At 38.7% G+C, this 27,637-nt stretch overlaps 3 protein-coding genes and 1 pseudogene across 4 annotated transcripts; 3 read left to right on the forward strand and 1 right to left on the reverse strand.

Moving 5' to 3' along the window:
• Positions 1-731: 731 nt before the first annotated feature.
• On the forward strand, positions 732-3,755 carry LOC115684932 (protein ARV 2-like). 2 transcript variants are annotated; one of them, XM_056304101.1, is made up of 12 exons: positions 732-836; positions 970-1,161; positions 1,252-1,299; positions 1,403-1,492; positions 1,594-1,639; positions 1,756-1,838; positions 1,923-2,017; positions 2,559-2,625; positions 2,763-2,838; positions 2,988-3,064; positions 3,182-3,217; positions 3,292-3,755. In XM_056304101.1, the coding sequence occupies exons 2-11, from the start codon at positions 1,075-1,077 to the stop codon at positions 3,203-3,205; spliced, it is 693 nt and encodes a 230-aa protein (XP_056160076.1). In that variant the 5' UTR covers positions 732-836; positions 970-1,074; the 3' UTR covers positions 3,206-3,217; positions 3,292-3,755. The 2 variants fall into 2 exon arrangements, with proteins under 2 accessions (XP_056160076.1, XP_030465753.1); XM_030609893.2 differs by lacking the exon at positions 732-836 and having other exon boundaries at positions 849-1,161.
• A 3,489-nt stretch (positions 3,756-7,244) lies between these two features.
• On the forward strand, positions 7,245-8,989 carry LOC115684788 (protein JINGUBANG-like; annotated as a pseudogene).
• A 2,905-nt stretch (positions 8,990-11,894) lies between these two features.
• LOC115684870 (ubiquitin carboxyl-terminal hydrolase 24) lies at positions 11,895-17,006 on the reverse strand. Its single transcript, XM_030609806.2, has 7 exons — positions 16,599-17,006; positions 15,179-15,841; positions 14,846-15,033; positions 14,028-14,275; positions 13,479-13,624; positions 12,851-13,027; positions 11,895-12,402 (listed from the first exon to the last, which is right to left on the reverse strand). Exons 1-7 carry the CDS (start codon positions 16,611-16,613, stop codon positions 12,214-12,216), a joined length of 1,626 nt encoding a protein of 541 aa, XP_030465666.1. The 5' UTR covers positions 16,614-17,006; the 3' UTR covers positions 11,895-12,213.
• A 3,588-nt stretch (positions 17,007-20,594) lies between these two features.
• On the forward strand, positions 20,595-26,763 carry LOC115684876 (glycosyltransferase-like KOBITO 1). Its single transcript, XM_030609812.2, has 11 exons — positions 20,595-21,076; positions 22,095-22,244; positions 22,539-22,591; positions 22,914-23,022; positions 23,098-23,232; positions 23,469-23,513; positions 24,128-24,315; positions 24,616-24,757; positions 25,435-25,481; positions 25,639-25,726; positions 26,088-26,763. The coding sequence occupies exons 1-11, from the start codon at positions 20,681-20,683 to the stop codon at positions 26,376-26,378; spliced, it is 1,644 nt and encodes a 547-aa protein (XP_030465672.1). The 5' UTR covers positions 20,595-20,680; the 3' UTR covers positions 26,379-26,763.
• Positions 26,764-27,637: the final 874 nt, after the last annotated feature.

Here is a 27,637-nt window from a genome sequence, read left to right on the forward strand (position 1 = left end):
GTCTGTTTAAGATAAAATTTAATTTACCAAATCACTTTCTCTTTAGTACCTCCCATCATCTCTCTTAAAATTCGCACAAATCTCGAGATCATAGCAAGGTTATTACTAAATAAGGTTATTAAATAAGATCATTAATTTTGATTGAGCCATGCCAATTGCGAAATACAATGGACTTTTTCAACAATCAACTAAAATTGTTGCATCACGTGATAAACACATTTTAGTAAGAAGAATTCAATATTTCATGCCTTATTTCGGTGGGGAAGAAGACAAATTTTATAGATTGAGGCATGAAGCAATTTCAGAAAATAAGTAAGGGGTGACATTTGCTTCAAACCCCTAATTTGCGTATTTTCCTTACTTTATATATATATATAGCTTCTGATGCTTTACATTCGATTATTGGGGCATGCTTGTTTCGGCTTAACATAAAGCTTAAAAGGCAAAAAGTAATTATTTATTTTCCCGTCAAAATTTAATATGTTAGTTTAGTTCAAAAATCATTTGCAAAAAACATATGTGACTAGAGTCGTAAGTTTTTTATTAAAAAAAAGTGAAATTATGTCTAATATCTCAAAATATCAAAAAGTCGCGATGTAATTACTATGTCGGCATTGCGCACGCACATTTTCGGTTAAGTTTGCATGTCGGTAATATCTAAATTTATTAAATAAAGTCATTTAAATCTATTTTCTTTTTTTTTTCTATACGTTTTTGAAAACTTAATTTTTTGGGTTCGCAAGCAAAACGAACAAGCTCGAACCCGAAGGAAGAGCTGCAAGCCGACGGCCGGCCCAATCCCGAGTCTTTTCCGAACGTTGTCAACTCCGACCTCGGTAACTGATCTTCCTTCGTAATCCAATCACACTTTCTTGCTTCTCTCTCTCTCTCTCTCTCTCTCTCTCTCTCTAAACTCTTCTGAAATCAAATTGTTTCCAATCCCAAAAAGATCATTTCTTTTGCGTGCAGGATCGCTTCTTCTTGAATCTCCGATATTGGGTGATCTCGAATTTGGTATTTTTGTCTTCTTTTTTTACGGGGGCCTTCCGTTTGGGGATAAAGAGAAGGCGAGAGATGGAGTACAGATGCGTGCAGTGTGGATTTAGGATCAAGAAACTGTACGTGCAGTACTCACCCGGGAACATTCGCCTCATGAAATGCGTAAAGCTTTTGACTTTAATCTCATCTCTCTTCGAAACGAGCTCTCTTAGGTCGGATGAGCTGATGGGTCATCGATTTATGGTCTTTTAGGAGAACTGTAAAGCGGTTGCTGATGAGTATATTGAATGTGAACTCATGGTGAGAACTCTTTCCTGTGAATTTCTTTTTCTTTTTTCTGCTGCTGATTTCGGTTTCTTAGTCTCTGTAAAATGAGTGAATTTCAAGGTTTCTGTGTGGTTAGATTCTGCTGATTGATTTGATTCTGCACAAGCCGAAAGCATACAGACATCTCCTTTACAATGTACTCAATCAAGAAACAGGGGAGTGCAAGGTACGCCCGCCTGCTTTTACTAGCTCTGGTTTTTTGCGCTTAGTGCAATTGAAATCATTTCCATTGACATGGGTTTGGAAATCTTTTGATGGACTTGGCAGGGATTGTTGTGGAAATCGGCCTTGGGTTTTCTTGCTTTGGATGCTTGTATCTTTTTATCTTGAAGATTTTAATCAATTAACCAGATTGCTCCTCATAATGTGTTTAGTATCCTTGTCCATGAGCTATGCATAAAGAGAACAAATTGCCTTAGCAAACTCAAGACAGGTGTCTATTGCTGGAAATGGCTCGAGAAGGATGGGATGCGTCAATGAGCTTCAGCTCTGTTACTTGGACGTGTGTAAAGGTCTTTTTTTTACTTGCATTAGATGGATAGGTTAGTTTTTGAGTTGTTTCAAGATCTTAACAAGCGGCATTATCAAAGCTGCAGATATTGGTGGATGTCTTTCTTGGGAACTTTTTCCTCTTTTATCTCCTTCTGCTCATGACGAGAATCTCTTTCACATTACCAGTTGGATTCTCCAGGTGAACTTCGATGTTATTTTTGTATACTTCACCTCGGTAATAGTCAAGACTAAAACACTTCTAGTTCTGCTGTAAAATTAATCCACTTCTATTCAAGGGACAGTTGCTTTTGTTTGAATGGACTTAGCCCATTGAAGAGGTGTCATTTGGTGGATCACTAGAAATGATAAATGTGATATGAACACCCCTCTATCTCAGGAAGAAGATGCTATAACCTTGTCTTAGAGTGGATCGACCAGAAGTCTTTCTTGTATCGTGGCCACAGGATACACGGCAAAAGGCTACTGGTCCTCTACGTAGTGTTTAAATGAGATGAAGAAAACTTTTACTCATTTAATTGGATTGACAATTGTTAAATATAGCATTTACTCCTCTTAAACTATGTAATATTATCCAAGGATGTAGAGAAAGCTAGTATGTTGTATTTGGCCTATAGCATGCATTAGGTACTCTCTTTTTCTAATCGAAACTTGCACTGTGCCTTTATTAATATGTTCTTTGTTTGAGATTTTGATGTGCATTTCATTTCCTAACCACATAGGCACAAGGACTTTACGCTTGCAATCCTTGTTTCAAGCTACTTCAAGCTTTTACTATTAGCCATGATGGTAAGACTTGGGCTTGGCAAGTCTCCAGGGAACACCATCATTTCAGCTTATATTACATCTTCTCTCCCCAGTCTACAGGTTCCCACCATGCCCTCCTCCCTTTAAGTTCTCTGATGTTTGGATTCGTGATGCTACAGATTTGGGAATTTCCATCATCAGTGGTTTTCATCATTGACCTATTTGTCTTGTCCTCCAATGCAATGGCTTTGAAAGGTTAGATAATTAAACAATTGCACAGATGATCTATGTACTCGTTCAAATTTGCGTGGCTCTGATAAATGAAACTCAATACTAGATTCTGTTCCGTTAGCCCCCATTTTCTTCCATTTTTCCTTGATCGGTGTCTTTGCCTTGTAAAGCAGTGATCACTGAGTCAACCACGGAAAAATGCATAGGAGCTTGTTTCACTGCACATGCTGCCAAATTTTTTGCCAGTCATGTAAGTCCACTTATGCAGATCCTTGCTAATCAAACTTATAACTAGCTTTCTTAGCTTCTAGCGATGGAAGATCAGTTAGTTTTTAAATTTTTCTTATCCGATTGATTTTGGTTCCAGCTTTTGAAATGGTGCTTTGCTTGACAACCCCGTGAGGTATGCAGCAATCTCAAAATCATGCATTATGCTATGTTCACAAATGAGTTCGACACATTGGGAAACTGTTTTAGGATCCCCGCTTCTCCTTTTCATGGCTTCCATTTGATGGAGGAAGAACGAGGAGGAAAGGCCTCGGTTGATATGTCGCGACTTACTTTGACTTGTCGGCCTTCTGATGGCACATATGGTAGAGCAGCTTCAGATGAATGCTTCAAAGATATTGCAAATTGCTGGCATCTCAAGTTCTGAAGCAGTATTTTGGACAACCAAAGTCATCACACATTGATAGGTCTCCATCGCAGCCTATCACACGACTTCACTGCCTGTTCAAAGCAATGGTAACTTTTAAGTGAATATTTTCACTTTTTGCTGTGTCGTGTATCCAGCTTTGGTTCCAATTGTTTTCTCGTCAGCAGAAGTCGTTAGTGAGGTTAATCTGACCAATGACCCGATGCTTGCTTCAAGAATATTTAAGTGTTGATAAAGCTAATTACCGAAGTTGTCTAGGTTACTTCTGTGTTGATATGGTATCCAATGTAGAGAAGAGAGAGAGTAGTGTAAAAAACTCGAGTGTTGAAACGGGCCGGGTTGAGCCCTTCTATCTTGCTGTCCGTTTTTCTCGTCTATTAACACGGCCTAGACCGGAGAGTGATGGTTGTTACTAGAATCCACATGATCTATTGGATTCGTTTATCCTCGATTCCGATAAGTTGTCCTGTGTAAGGGCACTTGGTAGCTGCGCCAAATCTACCGAACCAAGACAGATGCATATGTTAATTGTGATAGGGGTCACTGTGGGAGTGGAAGATGGTTAAAGCGATGGGAGAAAAGAAATGAGACTTTGCTTATGGTAACTGGTAATGAGTGTTTATGGGTAACTAAAAAAATGCTAATCACTGTTCTATACTGTTGATACAATTACATACCGGACAAGGTTTCTGTCGTTACAAACCACCGACCTGACTACGCAATGTCCGCTGACTAAATGCGACTCTCTGCATGCATTGAATCTTATGTTCGTTCTAGTGCATAAACACCAAATCTGTGCGGCTAGCTACAAAGAAAACAGTCATATTCTATTACCATCTTTGCTGGTCCTGACTTAGAGAAAACCCGACCAACGCCAATCTTGGAACATGGAAAACCTTCAAGATACGCATTCTGGTTAGCATGAAGTGCCCAAATTTTTTGAATAGGTTGACCTTCATGAATACTCTGTCACCAAAGTAGCTCGAAGCTACCCCGAACAAGAGAGGCGAACGCGTGACATGCTTGCTTAAAACGAGTTTCATAGTTTCTTAACCGAATATAATAGTATTTTCGGATTGAAAAGGCGACCCAAAGCCACCGCGCGCTCCTCATTGGAAGAAGATTCAACAGCTTTTTTCTTTAGTTGATGATCACACGCGGCTGTGTTATTAATAATCAGAACCGTAAAATGATTCTTTCATGTGCCTTCTTCATGTTGCAAAGCTCGAATTAGTTCTTTATGGTCTAAGACAACTTTTGGAATTATAATAGACAGCCGGCCACCATGTTCCGAGGACGAATGTTTTGAATACTGTGGAGCACAAGGTAAGGGATAGACAATAGTTTAATGAAATTTCTTTAGTGGAACAACTTTACTATTATGCAGGTGTCCTTATGTTGAAAAGTCAAAAGCTCTCTCATGTAATTTCTGAGCCTGAATAATCTTCACAATCCATGCCAATTTCTTCAATAAAATTATAATACATATACAAAAAAAGAAATAAAAGTAAGGTTAATACCACAAAAAATCTCAAACTGTGATAAATTTACACCAAAATAATTTTTTGAACACCAAAAATTCTAAACTAATACATTTGTGACAAATACACCCTCCGTTAGTTTAAGCTAAATTGGATTAATATCAAGAAAAACTCCAAACTGGTACACTTTTGACAAACGGAGGTAAAACTCTAAACCGGTACGTCTGTCAACTGCCATGAGCCATCCATCTTAGCAATTTAACGGTAAAAATCAATGAAAACTAATGGAAAGTAAATTTATCACAGGTGTATAAATTTGGGGTTTTTCATGGTATTAACCCATAAAAGTAATTGAGATGTCAGTCACCACAATTATTGAATCTTTTTTTTTTCTGGGGTGAATCGCATCTATTACTATAAGTACCAACTGTATTCGTGATTAGCAAGAGAGAAGGGTCCAAGGGGGGAACAGAGAGCAAAATAGGTCTATGATTAGGAATATAAAAACTAAATTAGGTGCCAAATTGGGTAGCTTAGCTCCAATAAAGAGAATGCCTTTTGTACTAGAGGGTGTGAACTGTGTGGAAAATTAATAAATTAGTTAGGTCACTATTCACTAACTTGTAATCCGGTGTCGAGTACTATAGTCTCCAACTAAGGTTCCCACATAAAATTTAGAGGATCGTTATGAGTCGATGGACGAGACGAAGCTTCGAAAAATTTATGAATATTTTAGGGAAGAAAATGTTAGGATTAAGCGCACAAAGATAGCAAAATAGAGAGTAAAAACAGGAATGAGAAATCGAGACACAAGATTTTATCATGGTTCACTTTTAAACTCGGGCTACATCTAATAGATGATTCAACTATAATTAGCACCTCTCACCTTTCTGTTACAACTTTCAATTACAAAAAAAAAAAGATTATATATAGGTAGCAGCTATTCATGGACCTAAGCCCAAACTATCAATAAAATATAAGCCCAGACTATAAAACTGTACGGCGACTCAAGGGAACTGCCCCAATGACCCCCGCTAAGATGGCTCCCTTTGACCCCCACGCCTTCCTATCGATGGGGAGTATAACCACACTCCAACAGAAAAGACAGCGCTAATCGTGATTATTTTCCCACACATTTTTTTCTTCTCACTAAATTGGTCTAATTTGGGTAATTAAATCAAAAGGGTGAAAGCCATTCAAATTTTATTTATTTTTTGGTCAGAAAAGTCATCCAGTTTGCCAAGTGCAAGTTCATGGGTAACTTTCACTTGACGTGGAGGTGAATGACCTAACCCATGAAAAGATAAGCTTTGATAAAACTAAAATGAAATCAAGAGATAGGTCATGTCCAATGTCCATCTATCTGGTCAAATTATAAAACCTTAGCTTGAACAACCTAACCCTAAATAGTTTATGGACGTAGAGGAGATGGTAGGAGGCGTTCCTCAAACTCAAGGGTTCACATCTTATGCAAGAATTGCAGTAAAGAGTTTGACTTATGTCTTATTCTTTGTTTATCTTTATTCCGCCGTATTCAAAGAAAAGTGTTTGGCACGGTTTGGATCTTTGAACTTCCCACCGTCAATTCGTTTGAAGATGCCAATTAATCAACCAAGGAATTATAAAGATTGGACGAGTGCAAGGAACTATGAAACTTCCTGCCCCGAATGTTGAATGGAGCAGCAATGTCGCAGCGGCGCCGACGGAGGCCGCTCTTCTGAATTTGTTTAAGGACAATATCTGACTCTTAACTGTAAACATGTTGTCGCCTAAACGGCGATTTTCATCCTTGCCAAATCACTCTTATGTTTGCCTATATGAGTTCTTTGCTTTACATTAGTCAATCGCGATTTAAAGCGGAAAGCCAAAAACTTTTCCTTTGCATCAGTACAAATTCTGCGTATCGATTCTTCTGAAATATTTAATATTTTCGATGTTGTGTCGTTGCTTTTGCCATGCCATGGTCCATGGTAGGCTTGAAACAACTGTTTCACCAAACGGGTCCAACGAGGCCTCGAATTCTTGGTATATTCTGAGCAATTAGTAACGAGGGAGAGGGGGTGGCGGTGGTCCCTCCTGATAACCTAATTTGCGTGGAGTAAAGTAACGATTTTTCAAAGTAGCCGTTGCACCCACACCTGGAATTAATAATTTAAAAGAAGAGAAATTATGCAAACCCTGTCCCTCAAGGAATCCGTGTGTGTCCTACTTTACAACTCCGCTCCACTTTAGGAAATTCCTCTTTATAACACACACCCATCATCGTCCATCACAGTAACGTCTCTCAAAACTGCCCCCTCCCATCTTCTATGTTCTGTTCCTTGATATCTTTATTAAGACATCAAGAAAGCAAGTTCTTTATTGCTTTGGCTTCCGATGGATCTTCTTCATGTCCCAGATGTTGCAGTCTCCATTCCGTTGTTGTCTGCAACGATAACAAGCAGTAGCTGCAGCAGCAGCAGCAGCAGCCTGGGCAGCGAAACCGACGATAGCCCTGTGAATTCGCACCGGTTCGAGCTCCGAGACGTGAAATATCAGCTCCCTTGCAGCCCCTTTTCTGGGTTTCAGTCGCACAAGCCATTGGCAGTTTTGTCTGGCCACGTGGGTTCAGTTTCTTGCTTGGCCTTGTGTGGGGAGTTCATCTTGAGTGCCTCACAAGGCAAGGACATCATAGTGTGGCAACAGCCTGATTTGAGGCTATTCACAAAGTTTGGCCAAGGGGATGGCACTGTGAAAGCCCTTGTGACTGTGGGCAACAAGGTGTTCACAGCACATCAAGATAGCAGAATCAGAGTTTGGAAGGTCTCAAGGAGATCGGAGAATGTTTTCAGGCTTGTCGATACGCTTCCCACCACGAAGGACTACTTGGGGAAGTTCATGAAGCAGAGCAATTATGTGCAGACAAGGAGGCATCACAAGAGGTTGTGGATTGAGCATGCAGATAGCATCTCTTGCTTGGCTGTGTTTCATGACTTCATCTATTCAGGCTCTTGGGACAAAACCCTCAAAGTGTGGAGGATATCGGATCTGAAGTGCTTGGAGTCCATAAAGGCACATGATGATGCTATCAATGGGTTGGTGGCATGCAAAGGGATTGTGTATTCAGCTTCTGCAGACGGGAAAATCAAAGCTTGGGGCAAGGAGGGAACAAAGAGCTCGCACTCCTTGAAGGGCATTTTGGAAGGCCACAAGGATGTTTCTCTAAATTCGGTGATTGTTTCGGAAGATGGGAAGTGGGTTTACGGAGGAGGGTCAGATGGGTATGTTATGGGGTGGGAGGGAAGTAGTAATTTTGTGAGCTGGAAGTTGGTGTGTGAGAAAAAGGCACATCAGATGGCTGTTTTGTGTATGTGCATGATGGGAGAGTACTTGTGCAGTGGTTCTGCTGATAAAAGCATAGCCATATGGAAGAGAGAGGCTTTTGGTCAGATTTGTAAGGTTGGCCTGATAAGTGGCCATGAAGGGCCAGTAAAGTGTCTGCAAGCATCACCTCTCAGAGTTGGTGTTGGGTTTATGCTCTATAGTGGTGGTCTTGACAAAAGTGTGAGGGTATGGTGGGTTCCCAAGTACTCTGCCCAGAAAGAGGACACAGCTGCACTACCATTGAGTACAGAGAAAAGCTCTATTTTGTGTTAGAAAAAGTTTCGGATTTCTGAGAGTCATGAGGCACTGCTGCTGCCTTTTTTCAATGCCTGCAGTGCTTCAAATCAGTTTCGAGACGTCCATAGTACTTTGAAGGATCAAGAAGAGTCGCAATTCATTTTGTTCAGAGTTTGAAGCTGGGTCTTGGAGGTCTTGATTGTTTTTTTTCCTTGTACAACAGTTAATGATAGATAGGGTTCAAGAAGATAGATTCGTCGCTATTGTTTTTTTTATTTCTCTCTTTGTTTGGGACAAAGTTTAGAACATACCAGTGAAGTGTGGATTGTTTGTTGTTTCTCGTTTCAGGTGTCACAGAATTCTGAAATACTCTGTATATGAAACCGGTGTGATTAAAGGATATGTTCAAAGTATGAATAGCATCGTTTCTTTAGTTACATGATCAAGTTGCAGCTTTTCCTTAATTTATGCTGCTGATTCTTCTTCTCCAACCAAGCTTTTTCATTTGGAGTTGGGGCAAAATATAATACCAGAACAAACTGGCATCTGGAACATGCTTTGCTTCCTCCTACCATGACAATGAGACCCCACCATAACATAAAGAAGATATTGATGCTAAAAAACCTCAAGCGAACACAATTTAGAGTTGTGACCAAAAGAATATTGCCTTATTCTCGGTCTTACAAGACTTCCCCATCATTTGTCAGATTTTCCTCAGCAGATATACCAACTTAAGGCGAATTTATGCCGAGTATAGCTGGTGTTATTTCGACACTGTTCATAATTGAGAAGACTAGATTGCTAGCCCTACTCACTTCTGACAATTTCTTCAATATGAAATTGATATTACCTAGCTTGAGAGCTTATTTGATTCAATCACAAACTCAAATTATTAAAAATCCCAGGGAACGTATGATTCCTCTTTGCATAGTCACTTGGACGAGGTTAGATGACTAAACAAGAATAAGTCGTGGAAGCTGAAGAGGCATTACAGTTAGATCTCTGATCCCTTCCCCCTATTTAGTACATTATTGTCATGATTTCATCACGAGGAACAATAAAATGAATGGACGGAATTGCCGACCTCAAACCTAGGAAATGGTTTCCTTTTCTCTTCATTTCCGGTCAAATCCCTCCCCTTCCAATCAGGACGACGATAGTCTTAAAAGTTGAAGAACCTAAATCCTTTATCTTTAAGCAATCACAGGATTGCTGAAACCCCAAGTAGTGAACCGGCAGGGTTCAACAGCCACTCAAGGTTTTCTAGCTGCCTGGACTTTGCTTTTTAGCCACACCATTATACCATAAAATATGTCCTGTAGGAAGGGAGGGAATGCTAGGTACTAAAAGTTTAGACTGGTTCTTTGATTCCCATAAAAGAAAACAAGCCAAGCACATAAAGTCCCAAGTTTGCCCGTTCTCTTTATGTAGTTCACATATAAGAGTACTCCAAAGACAAAATTAATAATGATTCTTTGATACATGCCAAAGTAAAGAAGCTACCAAACAAAAGCCATGCTCTAAAAAGTTTCTTATTTCTACTATTGTAGGGGTGACGTGCTGATTGGAAGTCTATTCAATTGTTCATGAGAAGCTTCTGATTTTCTTATCAGAGAAAGTAAACAAGAGAGGTCCAACTCGAACCACCCTTTCGCTTTTTTTCCCAAGAAAGAACAGTTCTTTGAAATATCTAAGAGAAAAGCAAGCATCCACTAAGAAACATCAAAAGGAATTCAGCTACTGGCTTGCATGGGGGACCATTCAAAAAGCTCAAGCAATAATCTTAGCTCTCAAGGGAAAATGAAAATTCTATTTCTCAACTGTGATGAGCTGACTTGGGGCGCGCATGGAATCCATTCTGGAGTAGAAATTCTGCTCCAGAATGCATTCCGGAACAGAAATGCGTTTGTTAAAAATTTCCGGAATGCATTCTGGAGCAATTTTTGTATTCTTGAATAAAAATGCGTTTGTTAAAAATACTTGATTCCAGAATGCATTCTTGATTCCAGAATGAATTTTGGGCAAGAAAAAGAGAAGCTACTTTTTGTAGCTTCTCTCTTCCAGAATGCATTCTCCCTATTTTCTCTCTGTTTCGTGGCCTTTACAACACATTTTGAGATCTCACTAATTTTTTTTTTCAGAAAATGCATAAAAATTGAAAAACTCCAGAAAAATTCATAAAAATTTTCAGAAAATAAAAAAAAAAGTCAGATTTCGGAAAAATAGGAAATTTGGTAAATTTTTTTCAAAAAATATAAAAAAATCAAAAATTTCAAAATTTCACAGAATGACTTAGAATACCTTTGGGCACTCACTTTGAGTGAAATTTAATTTTTTTGAGGTGCCCAAAAAAATCAAAAAATCAAAAATTTCAAAACTTCACAAAATGGCTTAGAATACCTTTGGGCACCCAACTTTGAGTGAAATTTATTTTTTTTGAGGTGCCCCAAAAAATAAAAAAATAAAAATTTTAAAACTTCACAGAATGACTTAGAATACCTGTGACCACCCACTTTAAGTGAAATTTAAATTTTTTTACGTGCAAAAAAAATCAACAAAATAAAATAGATTTCTGGAGCAGAATTAGTCATGTTTTATCAAACAGATTTCTCCTCCAAAAATCAATTTCTGGCAAGAATTCCGAAAATCAATTTCCAGCAAGAATTTGATTTATGAAGCAGAATGGTTACCATTCGCGCCCTTGACCTCCACTTAGATCAGCCGGCATTGGCTCTACAAGAAATTCGATTCACATAATGCAGTGTGCAATGCATATCTCGATCACAACGCAAGTGGCAAGGAGAACAACAAGAGTGAAATGGCTCTATGCTCAGTTTTACTCCAATTTAAGGGCATATATGAAAGCAAAATTAAGGTTTCAGTGCAATCTTACTGATTACTTGAAAATGTTAAAAGAAAGAAATAGATACCAGATAACAAAATTGAAGAAGTGGGCTTCCGTTAAAATTCCAACGAATGAGAAAACTGATGCCTAGAACAGGTGTGCCAAAATTGCCCGAACCAACCCAAACCGACCCAAAATTTTCAGGTCTTTTTGGGCTGGGTCTTCTTAACGTTCAGGTAACAGGTAAACAAACGGGTATTGTAAAGGTTTCGGTTCAGTTCAGGTCATATACCCAACACCGAACCGAAACACATTTCACTGAGTTCAAACCCAACATCGAATCGTACTGGTGAGTGCCTAGAAGGCTAAAATTGACACTATCAAACAGTCCTCAACCTCAATTATCATCCAACCTCGAGGACTCAATATAGTCTGTTAACAACCTTTCAAGCACAAAAAATTCATCCTATCTCATTTATCCACAACACCACTTTTATGAAAAGGGAAAATTTAACCATATCAAAATTGAGTATTAATTTACTCTCAAGTAGCAGAAATTTCGTCCACGATCAATTCATTAACAATATGTCAAACCCCCCCAAAAAAATTTACAACCTTACCCTAAAGACCATCAGAAAAGGGAGGCCAACAAGTACCTCAAGTTTCCCAACATAAATGGACAACGATACACAAGCATGGCATCTGGCTTTTGGCCAGTGATACATAGTAATAACTTTGTTATCAACTGATAAGTTACTCGAATCAGCAGGCCTCTTTCTTTTCACAAAGGTGCAGACATCCATAAACATTCTCCACATTTATACTCGCTTGTAGAAGAGGACATATGCCTGGTCGTGCAATACCTTATTTGTCCCAATAACAGTCACAGATGCATCATCAAACCGCAACCACTGGCCATTAGCGTGCAGAGCATCAGTAGTATAGTGACCCTTTGTGGGTTCCCTGCCATGGTGGGTTACCGTAGCAACGAGCTTGTATTTGCGGCCCTGTAGAGGCAAAGCACAACAATTTCACTTGATATAGATCATAATAACCCCAACTAAAAAAAGCAACTTCTAGCAGTCAGGTCCTTAAGTTGATTTGCAAGACATACAGCAGCTATATCTCATATATACATCTATGCACCTAAATAAAAATTCTGGAAAAACAGTGACGACAAAACATGTAGTCAGGAATCAGGAAAAAACATGCAAGCAGGAGACAGGAAAATAGATCGCAACAATGATTGCAAGAACAGATATAGTTTTGAGTTGCGCAGCCATCAGAAGGCATTTTCTAAGGGCACTCTAACGCTTTATGACAACCAGATGATGCCAACACAGAATAGGGACCATAATTTACCAATTCAAAACCTCAAAAGTAGACAAGAATGCAGCACATGACATATTGCAGAATAAATGGTTAAGACATGCAATTATTGGAGAAAAGCATCACCTCTGTAGATGAAGATACAAGCAGCTCACGACCCAAAACCAATTCAAGAGGAAAATACACTGCTTTATGCAACTTGGTGCTCCCTTGGCTTCCATACCCAAACCGCATCAGGTGCAGAATCAATACATTGGAAAGTTTTTGAATTTTGATTGCTTTCCTTGCAGCCACCACACTGGCCTGCAAAATGATGGTATTGATTAAAATATTTAGACGCATATCCTATGACATTTGAAGGTCACTGAATTTATTTCATCAAAGTAAAATTTCAGGAATGCTACCTAATAGCTGATTAGTTTGCAAGGACTGCTATACCAATGATAACTAATAATTGTCACTACCCTACAGACAGTACAAGAAATAGCGAGACGATCATACTCGTACTCCAGTCTGAAAATTTGTAATGTCATTAAGGAGAAAACAATATGCAGAAAGGAACAGAAAGCAGAGACGCAATAATGTTAACATGACGCGATATTAAAGAGTTACATATACATCACAAGAAACATGCATAACCAAAGCAATATGGTTTCAACATCTAATGACCATAAAAAGTTCAGTCCATCAAAATATCATGTTCCACAACAAAAATTAAAACAGTAATACGTAATGAATTGTCGGTACAGACTACCTTTCCGCTTGCTGATGGTTTATATCCCTCGAGGGTTTCTGGTGCAGAGAACAATCGAAGCGCATCCTCAATAGTATGAACAGCCTCTGGGTAAATATCTAGATGTAGCAAGAGAAAGGGTTGAACAGTTGCAGAAGCTTTATTCCCTGAACCAGAGACACGGAGATCCACAAATTATCACTTTGAGAGTGCTTTATTGCCCAAGACAAAATAATGATCCACTAGATTACAAATTCAGTATGTAGAAGCAGCTCTTCCATCCATAGTTTAAATATTGCCAACACCTTTAAATTCAAACTCAGCTCGGCCAAGCAGATAGAAGGCTAAAATGCCTAACAAGACCACAGTTCAACAGTTATGGAATGGAATAAAATTAAAGAACAAAATCAAGTTTCTTTTTTTCTGAACAAAAAATCAAATCTCTTACAGCACTACTCTGGTAGAAAGCAGTAACCGATGCATTCAATGAATATACGAGGACCTAGAGAAAGCACCTAAGTACTTTAAACCAGTAACATCAGTAACTTTATCATCTTATAACTATAGTACCTCTTGCCTTCACCACACTTCTCAGTTGTCCACCAAATATATCACTTAGTTCTGACGGGACAAAACTTTGTGTTCTAGTCACTGCCGATTTGTTCTTTGGGCCAACCGTCTCCCATTCATCATCTTCCACAGAAGAAACTAAAGATGATTTTCCCCCGTCGAGTAACAAAGAATTCCCACCAAGCTTAAGTAATTCACCATGCATTTGATCCATGATGAAGCTTAGAAATTCCTGCGCATCTTCTTGCCTACAGCAACAATAACAATAGAAATCAACTTAGAGATTTTTTTTACATCACTGACGCAATGCTAGAAAAAATTAGAAATGGATTTATTATAACAAAAGTATTTCATTCCATTTTCAGCAAGATAATAGCTGCCATTGTCTTGCGTCATCAGGATGTCCAAGCTCATGCTTTCCTTTGCTAAATTAGCCATGGCATTCAGCAATCCATCAATACGATTAAAAGGAAATTTCAAACACTTTGATTGCTTAAACATGCTGTTGAAGTCTTGCAGAAACAAGTGGGCCAACCAACATAAGCCACTCATGACAAGGAAGATCTTACAAAGTAAGAAAATCTTAGGGCATTAACATATCCAATTCAGTCATCTAAAAAGCACTAGCACCGAGATTAATGCATCTTCATTGAACGAATTCCTTTACCTGTGTTTCAAGCACAGTGTTCAGATATGTACATTGAAGACAGCAACTGACAGAGCTCGCGGCAACATGAATGCCAAGCAATAGTTACAGGCTTAAAACCGATCAGTTTTGCTAAAAAAAAGTTAAACAAATAATTAAAAAACATACAAACCTCGGCCTTGCTGACATGCTATTTGGCACATCCGGAGTAAAATTCTTCAGCACGGCTCCAAACATAGCAGGGTTAAACGGCCTTCCACTCTCCAGAGAATTGAGGTCCTTTCTGTTTGAGCTTGAGGCAGCAGGCATCTCGAATTCAGAGATGAACTCAGTGAATGCAACTAAAGTGGGATAACTAACCTGGTTAAACCAAGGGCAAGGACAGCACAGTCAGGTGAATTGAAGCAATGAGAAGTTAATAAAAATTGAGGTATGAAATCATCATCATGTTAATGCTCTGCAACAGCTCCAATAAATGTAAACAAGTAAGATGAGTGCAACAAACCTTTGGGATGTCTCGCTGCTTAAGGTCATGCAAGAGTTGCACAAAAGGAGCACAGGAGAGAAGAGCTTGTAGAGTCGCATTAAGAAAACATAAGTTACCAGAATTAATTAAGCCTCGTGGAAGTATGTCCTTCAAACATGGGACAGACCCATTTGATTCCTTTAAAATTACCCCCTTAGACACCATCTGTGGCAAATCCCCAATCCCACAATTCAGGTCGCCGTCTTTGGCTTCTCCGTCATCAAGGATATGAAACATTGACTTTTGAGAGTGATTAGAGGGACTGTCTCCATTTAGGGATCCACTTATGGGTGTTGAACTGATACTATCTACTTCTATTTCTTTCAACCCATTACTACTTGAAGAAACATGGATGTGATTGAAGTTTCCATTTTCTTTCGGAATATCCGAAGCTATCAGCGCATGGCTCTTTGCCTTTGCTACATCTGATTCTGCATGTTTCTTTAAAGGTTCTAAGCTTCCAAAAGTTATCGACCCCTTTGAAGAATCCACATATCTGGGGGATTGATCGTCATTATCAACAATGGGAAATGAGCCTCTTCGTAGTTCAATCTTATCAGCAGCCTTTTCAGCACTCTTGGGAGACTGACTTAGCAGCAATGACTTAGTCTCGTCTTCAGTGAATGAACCAAAGAGAACTACCTGCTTCAACATTATGAAAAGAAGAAAACGTCATGTCCAGATTAAAATAAGTGAACTACAAAGTTCACAAAGAAAATTATACCTACAAAGTTCTTATGTGCGTGTGTGTGTGTGTGATCTTTGTGATAGGATCACGTGGATATACACACTATTAAAGCAGAAATTAATGATTTTTCAAGATAGTGACATATTTTCCCAATATCATGAAAGCATAAGCCTTTCCTGGTTCTTTCCACAAAACAGACTCTGTCGAAAGGAAGCATCTCAAAGACCAAAATACATTATGCATCGAAATAATGCCTCCTATCGATACGGGGACAAAGCAAGAAAATGAAATTACTACCCACGGGAATCCGATAACGTAATAAGATCACCAAGCAACTAGCCTAGAGCAAAAAGACTGCATAGATATCCGGGGTCCTCACATTAATTGAGTTTAATCACCAATATACAGCTCAGAACTCATGTTAAATGAGGTAAACCGTACACCACAACCTCAAAAGCCACGCATCTTCATCCGTCATCGACCCCACTCGAAATTGACCGAAAGATAGACAACGACTTGGACCGACAAGCAGCAACAAAAGACACGAATTTTCCAAAAAAAAAAAAACTCACAAACAAGGAACAAAATCGAACTCCCCAGACCAGAAAAACTCAGAAAAGCCCCAAATCCCGCGATCGCGATCGCGATCAACTCACACCCAGTATCGAAACTACCCATCAATCAAACTCGCGATGTCACGGGGAAACGCACCTTGGAATTGCTCATGTCTCCGGCGCGCAGACGCCCCTATACAGGCCGAGCGATTTCAGGTCACCCCAGCACTTCCGGCAATGCCCGAATCGTATGCGAAAGGAACGGGGGATCAGGAGTCGTTGTGCGAGCCCAGGAGGAGAAAGGGAGGGGGCATAGAAGGAGCCGATGGTAGACATGAAATTGGGGACGAAGCGGAGGGAGGAGGAGGAGGAGGAGGAGGAGGGGAGGAGAGGGAGCATTTAACGGCGGAACCCTCTCTTTGGCCCTTCACTGGCTCGCCGCGTCGGAGCATCGACCGACTATGGAGGGAGGGAAAGCGAGAGGAAGAGAGACGGAACCACGAAGCTAGGGCTTGGCAGTATTCCAGAGGAAAGAGGGGATTTTGGGGGGAGAGAGAAGGAGAGAGAGAGAGAGAGAGCAGCTTATTCCTAGAAATTCTTGTGTTCTTATATTATATTGATATTAAGATTGATATTTATCTTTTAGCTAAGGTATAATTGGAGATGCGCATCACGGACTGACCGAATGAATCGTCCGGATCAGCCTGTTCTGAGTGGCTCCCAGAAACATCTGTCCCTGTCCGATTCCCGCTTCCATAAAATTGAAATCGGTAATTTTCGATCCGATTCCTAGTTCTCAAGTAGAATCAGACCGTCTGGATCGAGCTGATAATTTTTTTTATATTTATTTTATTTATCACGTAAATTTCTTTCCCTTCTCTTCTCACGTGTCCCGCTTTACTCTCTCCTCTCTTTCCCTGATACCTCTCCCTTGAGCTCCGCCTATCCCAACTCTTATATAGCTTGGTGAGACGACTTGGAAGAGCTCTGCCTATCACGCCTCTCGACATCTCGTCGTTTCTTTCTTTTTAGATTTGATCATGTTGTGGGTCTTGTTCTTTTTCCGAGAGTCGTCGAGCATTGCATCTCTTCTTTGTTCTTACATGCCAACATCTTTAAGGGCCGGATGCCTTTCTTCCTTTGCTTTGCTTTAGCTTCTCTTCGATTCACACGAGATAAAGACAAAAGGCCAAGAAATTAAAAAAAGCAAAAAGCCGATAACTAATAGCTTCCCACATCGGATATGGCAAGTATCAGTTCTTATGATGCCTCGGATATGGCCAATTGTTCACTGAATGGGGCTCTTATGATCTTACGTAGTCCTTGTATTTACCCTTGAAAGTTACTTTCACCGCTCAAAAGGTGCTTCTGTTTGCTCGGCGCTTCATGAAGCCGAGCGTCATCATCTTGGTGATAAAGCTATAAGTGACATTATCAATGATTTTTTTTTTAAAAAGCAATGGCTACGTTCCTTGGGAAATATTTGTAAATCAATTAATTCTATTTGATTGCTCGGGGACCGAACTATCCGAGGATCAGGCGGTCTGATCCTCGGTTCCCGATTCTTAAATGGGACCGGACCGGATCAGGAACCGATCACCAATAGGTATAATCCTTCTTGGAAATATAGAATTCCTATTTGAAATTGCTTGACCATATAAAATTTAATGTACAAATGTCTAGTTACCAAGAATATATGTTGACCAAGTAAAATTTTAAAAAGATGCATATTTGATTATCAAAAATATATGTAGTTATCCGTACTATGCAAAAAGCAAAAAAAAAATCAAATTAGGGCTCCGTTTGTTTTGCCGACAATGAATAATTTGGAAAATATTTTTCATACAAATTATTGCTTATACACATGAAATAACTAGTTAATGAAAAATGTTTTCATTATCGACATCAATTCATATCTAAATATTTTTGTGGAATATGATAATATTTTTCATTCATTCATTTTTATAAGCAACACAAGTGATAATTTTTAGGAAAATGTGTTTTATGGAACAATCATTCTTTGCGAAATAAATGCACCTCGGGATTTTAACTTTTTTCAACTCTCACATAAATCCTATACGAACCCTCACAACTCCTTGAGATGCATTTTTAGTTTTTATTATTAAGCAATAGATCGGATCACCAATTAAGATAAATTATGATAATAAAAAATGTGGTTCCTCAAATCTCGCTTGCTTTTTGAAATTTAACAGCAACCTCTTTCGCTTTTGCGGAAAAGTCAAATTTTACTTTTTTAAATTAAAATTGTGTCTGAAGCACGTTACGTGCGTGAGGTGAGATGATTATCCAAAGAAGAAAATGGGTAATTATATTATTATGTTAGATGATGAAAGGAATATGTGCCAATATGCCTTTTTTATTATTTTGTTCGGGATAATTTTAATAAGATTGAAAAGTGAGCCTACATTCACTTTTCCAATTATATAAATAAGATTTTGTTTTTGGTCGGACAATTATATATAAGATTAAGTCTTTCGGAGTAACTTATTGAAGAGTTTGTTTTGTAATTTTTATTTGCACACGGGCTTTATGCTCTAAAGAGCTAGTCAAAAGAAAGGAGAATGAGAATACTAACTTCTGAAATATGCTTCACCATGTAAAAGTAACGTGTAATTTAAGTATTTATCGAAAGGAAATACAACGAAAAAACAACGGAAAAATGGGAGTAATGGAAATTAGGGATTGTTATGTGATTATTATGATTTTGGAAATTTTGCAATTTCAATTTTTGTCAACGAATTAATCAATCTGTTTATGTTAATTCGTAAAGGGAACATGTTCGTGTTTTTTGAGAATCTATTATTAATCCCGTTTCCTTCTATTCTTAAATAATCAATTTGTATGGATTAGATATTTGAGAGTAAATTTGACCTTTTAAGGCATTAGGAAATTCCTATTTTTTTCAAGTATCATTAGTTTTATCTTTTTTATTGAGAACAATTTAGTAATCCCTTTTCATTTTTATCCTTAAATAATCATTTTACATAGATAATATATTTGAAAGTAAATTTTGTGTCTCTATATTTTACGAAGCAGACCCAACATCATAAGAAATAACGATATAACAGATAAAATGAAAACTCAAAATTCCCTCAATAATATATAATTACGTAAAATCTCTCAAATTTGTTTTTTTATACTGTTGCTTACATTGTAGAGAACCTCCTACTTTAAGAATCATAATTTTTTCATTTTCCTCAAAATACCATCAATTGGTTATTTATAAGTACCCTATCACTAGACAGATGTCAAAATCGATTATTTCCTAATGTATTTTAGTTCTGAACATTGAACCTGCTTTATCTTATAAAAATCTTGCAAAATGAGTCGAGCATTAAAATGCTTCTCTCCTTTTGTCTATATAATAGATACAAGCGAATAACCTCTTTATATTATGTCAATAATTTTCCCACTTATTAATAACTTTAACATTATGTACAAAGATGATTTTATGTAATCTTTTAAATGTTTATTTTTTCCTCACATGCAAAGCTGTGGGCTTTTACTAGTTTGAAATTAAATCTTCCGCATTCTCAACAATCTTAAGGTTTCTTTCCTAAAATAAGACAAATCACCTTTTGTTTCTCTATTTTTTTTTTCAAAAATAAATTTCGAATAGAAATTCGTTTGGCAATGCAATTTCATTTTTTTTTATTTCCGAGATAAAATTTTAGCCCCGAAAATATTTGGAACAGAAATGAAAAGTATATATTTTTTTTACTTTTAAGAAATAACAACTCTCTTTATTGCTTGCCCTTGCCGCCCACAACCATCACCCGCTGCCCGCCCGCCCGCCACCGGCCATCTGCCTCCGCTTGCCGCCATCGACTGACCGAACATAAATTTAAGAATAACCTATCAAATGGATTTCTATTTCAGGAACTGAAATTTTATATTATTATCAATCTACTTTTTGATAAGAAAACTCGTTCATGGAGTAGAAATAGATAATCAGAAAGAGGGCAGGTAAGAGAATGATTATCGTTCGTGCCCTATTTTTGCTATATTTCCAATATACATAATAGACATGCAAACTACTAACAAGTTGGAGAGAACTAAAAATATTAAAAAAAAGAATAAACTTGATTAGCTCATATAAATTTCCCAACCAAACCAAATCATTTGTGCCGCTCAAATAAATAAAAAGAAGAAAAAAAAAACAGAGTCTTCTCTTTCTCTCTCTCTCTCTAGCTCGGTCGCTCGCTCTCTGCGTCCGCCATGCCGAGCCACCTCCACACTTCCCTCCGGCCAAATGCACCGTCCTACTACTCCAACTCCTCGTCGTCGTCGTCGTCGTCGGCGGTGGCGTCGCCGTCCTTCGCCGCGAAGCTCCTCCTCCTGCTGACCCTCCTCCCGCTCTCCCTCGCCCTCCTGGCCTTCGCCCTCCAATGGCGCGGCGGCGTCACCGACCCCACCACCCGGTGGGCCCCTCCCGGATCCAGCCACCTCTTCCCCGGCATGGACAACGCCTCCCCTCTCTCCTCCGTCTCCCGCCACTCTTCCCCTTCCTCCTCGTCTCCATCCGATTGCGCCCATCTCGCTCGCAGCGCCTCTCCTTCCTTCCCGTACTACCGGGATTGGAAGTTCGATATCGGATCCAGTTTGAAGCCAAAGGTTCGTTTTTTTTTTTCTTCTTTTCCCGCCTCGTTTCGTGTAATTGCGTGGATCTTGGCGTTGATTGTGCTCCGGAGGTTCAGTTTTTAAATTTCGAGGGCGAATCGAGCTCGGATTGGACATTTTCAAGATTTTCGTTCCAGTGTGAAGGCGAAAGTTTGATTTTTTTTTTTTTTTGGCTTCCCGTTGGTTATGTTGATCCCGATCTGGGTTCTGTTTTTGCCTGTGCGTGCGTGTGCTTTTTCTTTGGTCGAGTACGTTAGTTGTATTTGGCAGTCTGGACGTTCGGTGATGTCGATCTTGGGGTGGTTGGCTTTGGTTGCCTGAATGAGTATTGGGGACTCCCAGTCCTAGTTATTGGTCTCATTGCTGTAAGAGTTTCTTGACATCACTGATCGATAGGTTTCAAATTATACGTCTGATCTAGGGTCATAGGGTGCATCTGATGATAATTGGTAGTGATACTCTTTTTTCTATGTACAGAACTAAAATGAAAGGAAAAAAATATATATTTATCGACGAACTTGTCATATATAGTTGATTTCGAGCCCTCATCAGAAAAAAATAAAAATAAAATCTGAACAGTTTCCAGAAGAGCCTCATGAAAATGAAAGATAGAAACTTTCATCGGCTCAATTCGCCCATATTTTTCTGCGTGTGCACACCTTTTGGACTTTATGCGCTGCATGTGTACCAAAACTGTCGGTGACATTAAGTAGTCAGGGTGATTGGTAGACGTTGTAAGGGAACACAGAGAACTGAGAGGGAAATGTGCTGGTTACTGATCTTCAGGTTGTGAATATTCTGGCCGGTTTAAATGTGGCGGAGAGTCAATCAGGGGAGGATAAGAGTTGGTGCAAGTATTTCTATCATTTTGTTTGATCGTGTGGTAGAGTCCATTCTCTGTTAAATGATTGCAGATATACGGACAATGTGCTGTCATCAGTAGATATGGTGGCTCTTTTGGGTTTTCAACTTGCATATGACAACCTTCTCAGATTCTCTTTTTACTGTGTAGATATGCGTAACAACAAGCACCTCAGCTGGTTTGGATCAGATTCTGCCATGGATGTTTTACCATAAGGTTATTGGAGTCACAACCTTCTTTTTATTTGTTGAAGGGAAGGCTGCATCTCCTAGCATATCCAAAGTTCTCGAATCTATTCCAGTAAGTAAACACTTACTTTAATTTGGTTGGCTTTTTGCTCTCTTCCCCTTTTCTTCAGGATCTATATCATTTGGATTTTAAGATTCACATGAAGCATTGAAAAGTGTGCTTATAGAAAGATATGATCTCAGGGGCAAAAGTGTTGTTTTATTACAACATAAATAAAACCCAACATTCAGTTGTACCATGGGGTGAAGGAAATCTTGACAGAATCCTGGACTTGTTATGGTTCTATTTTTTCAGTTTTTGGTTTGGCAAGTCTACTTGAACATTTATTAATTGCCGCTTTTGCAGGGTGTAAAAGTGATATACAGAACACGAGAGCTAGAGGAGCAGCAAGCTAAAAGGTGAAATTTGCCATTTAAATGTTGGATTATGTCACACCGCTCTAACTGGCTGACTGATATGATTATTGGCAGATAAACGACCTTCCTCTGTTGTTATTTCTTTTTCGTTATAGCATACTTTGATCATATTTTGGTTTGGTGTAGTGCAATTGGCTTTTCAATTGAGATACGTTGACTACGAAATTAACGTATTTTCTGTGGTCTATGTACATGACATGGGCAGCCCTCAGAAGTTGAAAGTTTATGTACAGTAATTATTTTCTTAATTACCTTTCTAAAGCTAATCGTCTTTTATGTTCTTATTTTTCTTTGGATCCATCAGTCGAATCTGGAACGAGACTTGGCTATCAAGTTTCTTTTACAAACCATGCAATTACGAGCTATTTGTGAAGCAATCTCTCAATATGGAGATGGCCATCGTCATGGCAAGGGTATTGATTTACACTCACTGTGTTGCATAAATTTTATCACAAGAACCAAATCTGACTCTACTTGTATAATGTCAGGATGCTGGATTGGACTGGATAATTCATCTTGATACAGACGAGCTGATGCACCCTGCTGGTGCACGAGAATATTCTCTGAGGCAATTACTGATGGATGTTCCTGATAATGTGGACATGGTTGTATTTCCTAACTACGTAAGTGAAGGGTTTATGGTCTTGTAGGTGCTTCTTTTAGTTCATTTTATTATTTTATTACAAACTTATTCATAGCCTTCTCCTGAAGGTGGTTGGTATTTCCATGTGGACTTTGATTTTCATTTGTGTTGTGAGATAATGAAAGACAGAGATTTTAAAGTTTCACCTTTCTCTTTGCTGCCTTTGATCAGCTCTGGCACATAATATAATTGATATTTCCTCTGATTGTCTTTTAGGAGAGCAGTGTAGAGCGTGACGACATCAAAGATCCTTTCAGTGAGGTAAATGCTTCTATCACACTCAAAAGTTTTTGATGTTGGCTTCATTTTGTATCTTGAAAGTCAGTGTTCACCGAAACAAAGTTTAGGCCATTGTTGTGCCTAAATTCCTACTCTTCTGTCTTTTTTGACTGTGGCATTATAATTTTATGACTGCTGTTAGTCAGAATGCTGCTAAACTTGTTTATTGCTGTCAAATCTATAATTTTTGTCTTCATTAGTTTACGCTGTATAGTTTCAAATTATTCCCTTTTTTTCCCATGAAGACACGAGTTTTCAACTTTGCAGTTATACGAAGTTAGGCCATTGCCGTGCCTAAATTCCTACTCTTCTGTCTTTTTAGACAGCGGCATTATAATTTTACGACTGCTGTCAGTCAGAATGCTGCTCGTTCATTACCGTCAAATCTATGATGTCTTCATTAGTTTACGTTATCTAGTTTCAAACATTATGCCCTCTTTTTTCATGAAGACATGAGTGTTTGACTTCACAGTCATAATTGTTCTGGTTTGTCATTGCTCATTAGACGGAGAATTTAAAGCATATTTCCAGCTAATTCTGGATGTTCGGGAAAGATATGCACTTCTTTTGATTTGTATATGAACTCTGCTAAGCAGGTCTCAATGTTCAAGAAGAATTATGACCATCTTCCGAAAGATACTTACTTTGGAATGTACAAAGAATCGACTCGTGGTAATCCAAACTACTTCCTGACTTATGGAAATGGGAAATCAGCTGCCCGAATTCAGGATCATCTCCGACCTAATGGAGCACACAGATGGCACAATTACATGAAAACCCCCAAGTATGACGCTCTTATCTGTGAATGTTAGGCTTTTGATTAGCAGTCTACTTCATAGGCCGCAAATAATGCATCTCGCTTTTTTTATTTCCTTCTAGATGTTAGTACAGTTGTTTGGGTGCTTTATTTGCAAATCCCTCTCTTTGAGTATCAATAGGCTAATATTACTAGAGTCCATTTTTATATGAAGGAAGTTTGCTGGTTTTATTCATGTTATTTATCTATTTTTCCATAAATCTTTAGCATAAAGTCTTGGTATCAGTTCGGGTAGATTTCAACTATGTCATGTGCTTTGGCTGTTAGTGAGGTCAAGTTGGAAGAGGCTGCTGTTCTACATTACACATACGCCAAGTTCTCAGATTTGACGTCTAGGCGTGATAGGTGCGGCTGCAAGCCCACAAAGGAAGATGTTAAAAGATGCTTCATGTTAGAATTTGACAGATCAGTGAGTGATCTCTCTCTCTCTCTCTCTCTCTCTCTCTCTCTCTCTCTCTCTCTCTCTCTCTCTCTCTCTCTCTCTCTCTACATGTATGTTTTCCCATATAGACATTTCTTTCCCTCTTCTTCTTTTGTTGGGTTGAGGAGTGGATTGCGGGTGGCTTTGAGGAAGGGAGAGGTGGTTGCTAGATAAACTGAGCTGCATTTAGATGTAACTGGCTCTTATCTACTTTTGGGGAGACCGCAAGTTGTAGGAGGCCATTACATTGATTTTGATTTAAATTGGACCTGTGGAGCAACGTATAAGCTTCCATTATGATGAGCTATGTCTTGCCTAAGTGTCAAGGCTTGTACACACACATCAATTCAGTAGAGAAAGTACTGGAAATTTTGTGTGTGTATATATACACACACAAGTGATGTGGGATTTTCAGCAAGGTATGAACTTTTCTGAAGAATGGAAAATCACCTGTCTTGTCTTTTGATGATGCTCGGTAAAAAGTGCTCTCGATAACTTGGAAACATCTGGGAGTCCAATGCAGTCACAAGTCTTTATTTCTCATCCTAATTTGCATGTTTTATGAAAAATTATCCAGTGGTTGAGCTGTGGAGTCCATGTTTATGCTATAATCATCTGTTTGTGAATTTCCTTTTGATTAAATGAAGCAAATGTAAATGTTGCAGGCATTCATAATCGCTTCAACAGTTACTGAGGATGAAATGCTAAACTGGTAACACCTGGATGCTATACAGTTATTTTCTTGTCTCGTTTCTTTTAATGATGCTTCATCTTTGGTATGATGAGAATCAGTCAGCTCAATGGTATTGGCTCACATAAAGTGGCTCTTTTTGGCAAATTATGTGATTTTTGCTTTTCTTTTGGTTTAGGTATCGTGAACATGTTGTCTGGGGTGACAAAGACGTAAAAATGAAACTCCTAAGGAAAGGCGTTCTAACTCGTATATATGCTCCCATGGTAAGCATCATTTCTAGTACTTTCTCTACTGAATTGTACTATCGACAAGGCTTTCTGCCCTCATCTCTAATTATACTTTGTTAAGATTTCACCTTTTTCTTGGACATGGGTATGGGAAGATAGAGTGAGTTTGGATTTTGTAATGCTGGACACATTTAAGTGCTCTTACAACTAATTTCTAGTAGGTGGATCATATACTAGATGGTGTAGTTGCATAGATGCATCTCTGAACCCTTACCCCACTTTTGGGGGAAAAAAGCGTGCTTTCTACTTTTGGAGTCCAAATTGACAGTCTTTTTTCTCCTCATAAATTCTTTTTTCTCTCAATTGAATCCATTTGGTGCAATCTCTTTTACATCAGGCTATTATACAAGGCCTGAGGGAGTCCGGTGTCTTCAGCTCTGTCATCGCATCCGCCCCATCAATTCTATCAAGAGACAAGTTCTTATCTATGATTGGTGGCGGTAATTCATCTAGAGCAGTTGCCTCGGAATCCCTCCCATCGAGAAAGGCTGGAAGAAGCAAGGAACACCACTCAACTGCAAGGAAGATCTTGGATGTTGAAGCCAATGCTGCTGCTTCTCATGCATCAGCCATCCCACCGCTATCGCCCCCAGGAATAAGGGGATACATCTCGGATGAAGTATATTAGTATATACCCAGGTCCACGATGATTGTTGCCATTGCTGCCGCCACAGCTTCTCGTCCTTGCGCGTAAAGTTGAAAGGAAGAATCAAGAGACAAAATTTGCTAGTTTTTAGTTCAGGCGGGTGTGACGTGATCTACTTGTGTCCTGTCTCTTTTGGTTCTTCCCGATCATTATCTTAGTGGCCTTGTGAGTCGCGCATTGTTTTGAGCTGAGATTCAGTGATCTCAGTAGAAACTGAAGCGATGTTGTACTTACATTCATTACACGTAAAAGAAGATGCTCAGGTTGTTTCCCTTGTAATTATTGGGTGCCTCTTTGGCTTTGCTGTGGTATACTAGTGACAAGAAAAAGACGCTGGAAGCATTTCAGTCTTACAAAATTTTGCATCTGGAGATTGTGCATTACCGTGTAATATCTCTATATCGCCCACGTGAGATTAAAGCAGGACCAACTTATTGAAAACCGAAATATGACCATAACCATCTTCTGCCAAATTACAATTTGTGACCAGAGTGGCATTAATTGATAAGACAAGCGACAGGAACTCCAGTTAACCCTTTTCCGGCAATCAAAATCATTAAAGATTGGCCTCATTTTAGGTTCTGAACCAAATATATATATATATTTCATTCTCAGTAAAGTAAAGACGATTTTCTTCGTGGAGATCTTTTCGTGTGATTTCTGGATATGTTCCAGGCAGTAAAGCCCAGTGGGGTAGTCTTTTGAAATGAACTTATTAAGGAGATCTGAGTCTTCTTCTAGTTCTTTATCACAAATGTCCTCAGATCAAGGACCAATAAATAGAGAAGAAATTAATATAGAAGATTTCAATAAATCTATTGAAAATTGATTTATTCCAAAAGTCAAACTGGATAGAATTTATGAACATTCAAAATTTAAACTCTTTGGAAATAATGATTATGTCATTGTTACTGAAGAAAGAGATGTACCACTTTCTAATTCTTTTGCTTCTATACAACTTTTAAATAAGGATTCTGTAAAGAAGCATTCCCAGAAATGGAATTACATGCACATAGGTTTGGTACAGGTCGGTGCAAAGCCCCTTACCAAAGAAGGATTAGATACTTCCTTACTCCTTGTTTTGAGAGATGCTAGACTTTTAAAATATGAAGAATCTATTCTTGGTGCTGTCGAGACCAGTCTTTGCAGCGGACCAATTCATTTTGATAGTCATCCTGGCCTTACTGTCTCTCTCAAAGACAGAAATATTTTAAAATCTCTCACTCTCCAAATAAAAACCC

The sequence above is a fragment of the Syzygium oleosum genome, unplaced genomic scaffold (assembly GCF_021117445.2).
Source record: "Syzygium oleosum isolate NSW1041296 unplaced genomic scaffold, Sole_v2.1 Sole_v2.02, whole genome shotgun sequence".
Lineage (NCBI taxonomy): Eukaryota > Viridiplantae > Streptophyta > Magnoliopsida > Myrtales > Myrtaceae > Syzygium > Syzygium oleosum.

Coding starts and splice junctions, on each gene's coding strand:
- LOC115684932 (XM_056304101.1), top strand. CDS start 1,075: ATGGAGTACAGATGCGTGCAGTGTGGATTTAGGATCAAGAAACTGTAC. Junction 2,018..2,558: donor TTACCAGTTGGATTCTCCAG/GTGAACTTCGAT, acceptor CTAACCACATAG/GCACAAGGACTTTACGCTTG. Junction 2,626..2,762: donor TTTTACTATTAGCCATGATG/GTAAGACTTGGG, acceptor GTGATGCTACAG/ATTTGGGAATTTCCATCATC.
- LOC115684876 (XM_030609812.2), top strand. CDS start 20,681: ATGCCGAGCCACCTCCACACTTCCCTCCGGCCAAATGCACCGTCCTAC. Junction 21,077..22,094: donor GATCCAGTTTGAAGCCAAAG/GTTCGTTTTTTT, acceptor TTTACTGTGTAG/ATATGCGTAACAACAAGCAC. Junction 24,316..24,615: donor AATTACATGAAAACCCCCAA/GTATGACGCTCT, acceptor TTTGGCTGTTAG/TGAGGTCAAGTTGGAAGAGG.
- LOC115684870 (XM_030609806.2), bottom strand. Junction 15,034..15,178: donor AGCAGCGAGACATCCCAAAG/GTTTGTTGCACT, acceptor TGGTTTAACCAG/GTTAGTTATCCCACTTTAGT. Junction 12,403..12,850: donor TTGTATCTTCATCTACAGAG/GTGATGCTTTTC, acceptor TTGCCTCTACAG/GGCCGCAAATACAAGCTCGT.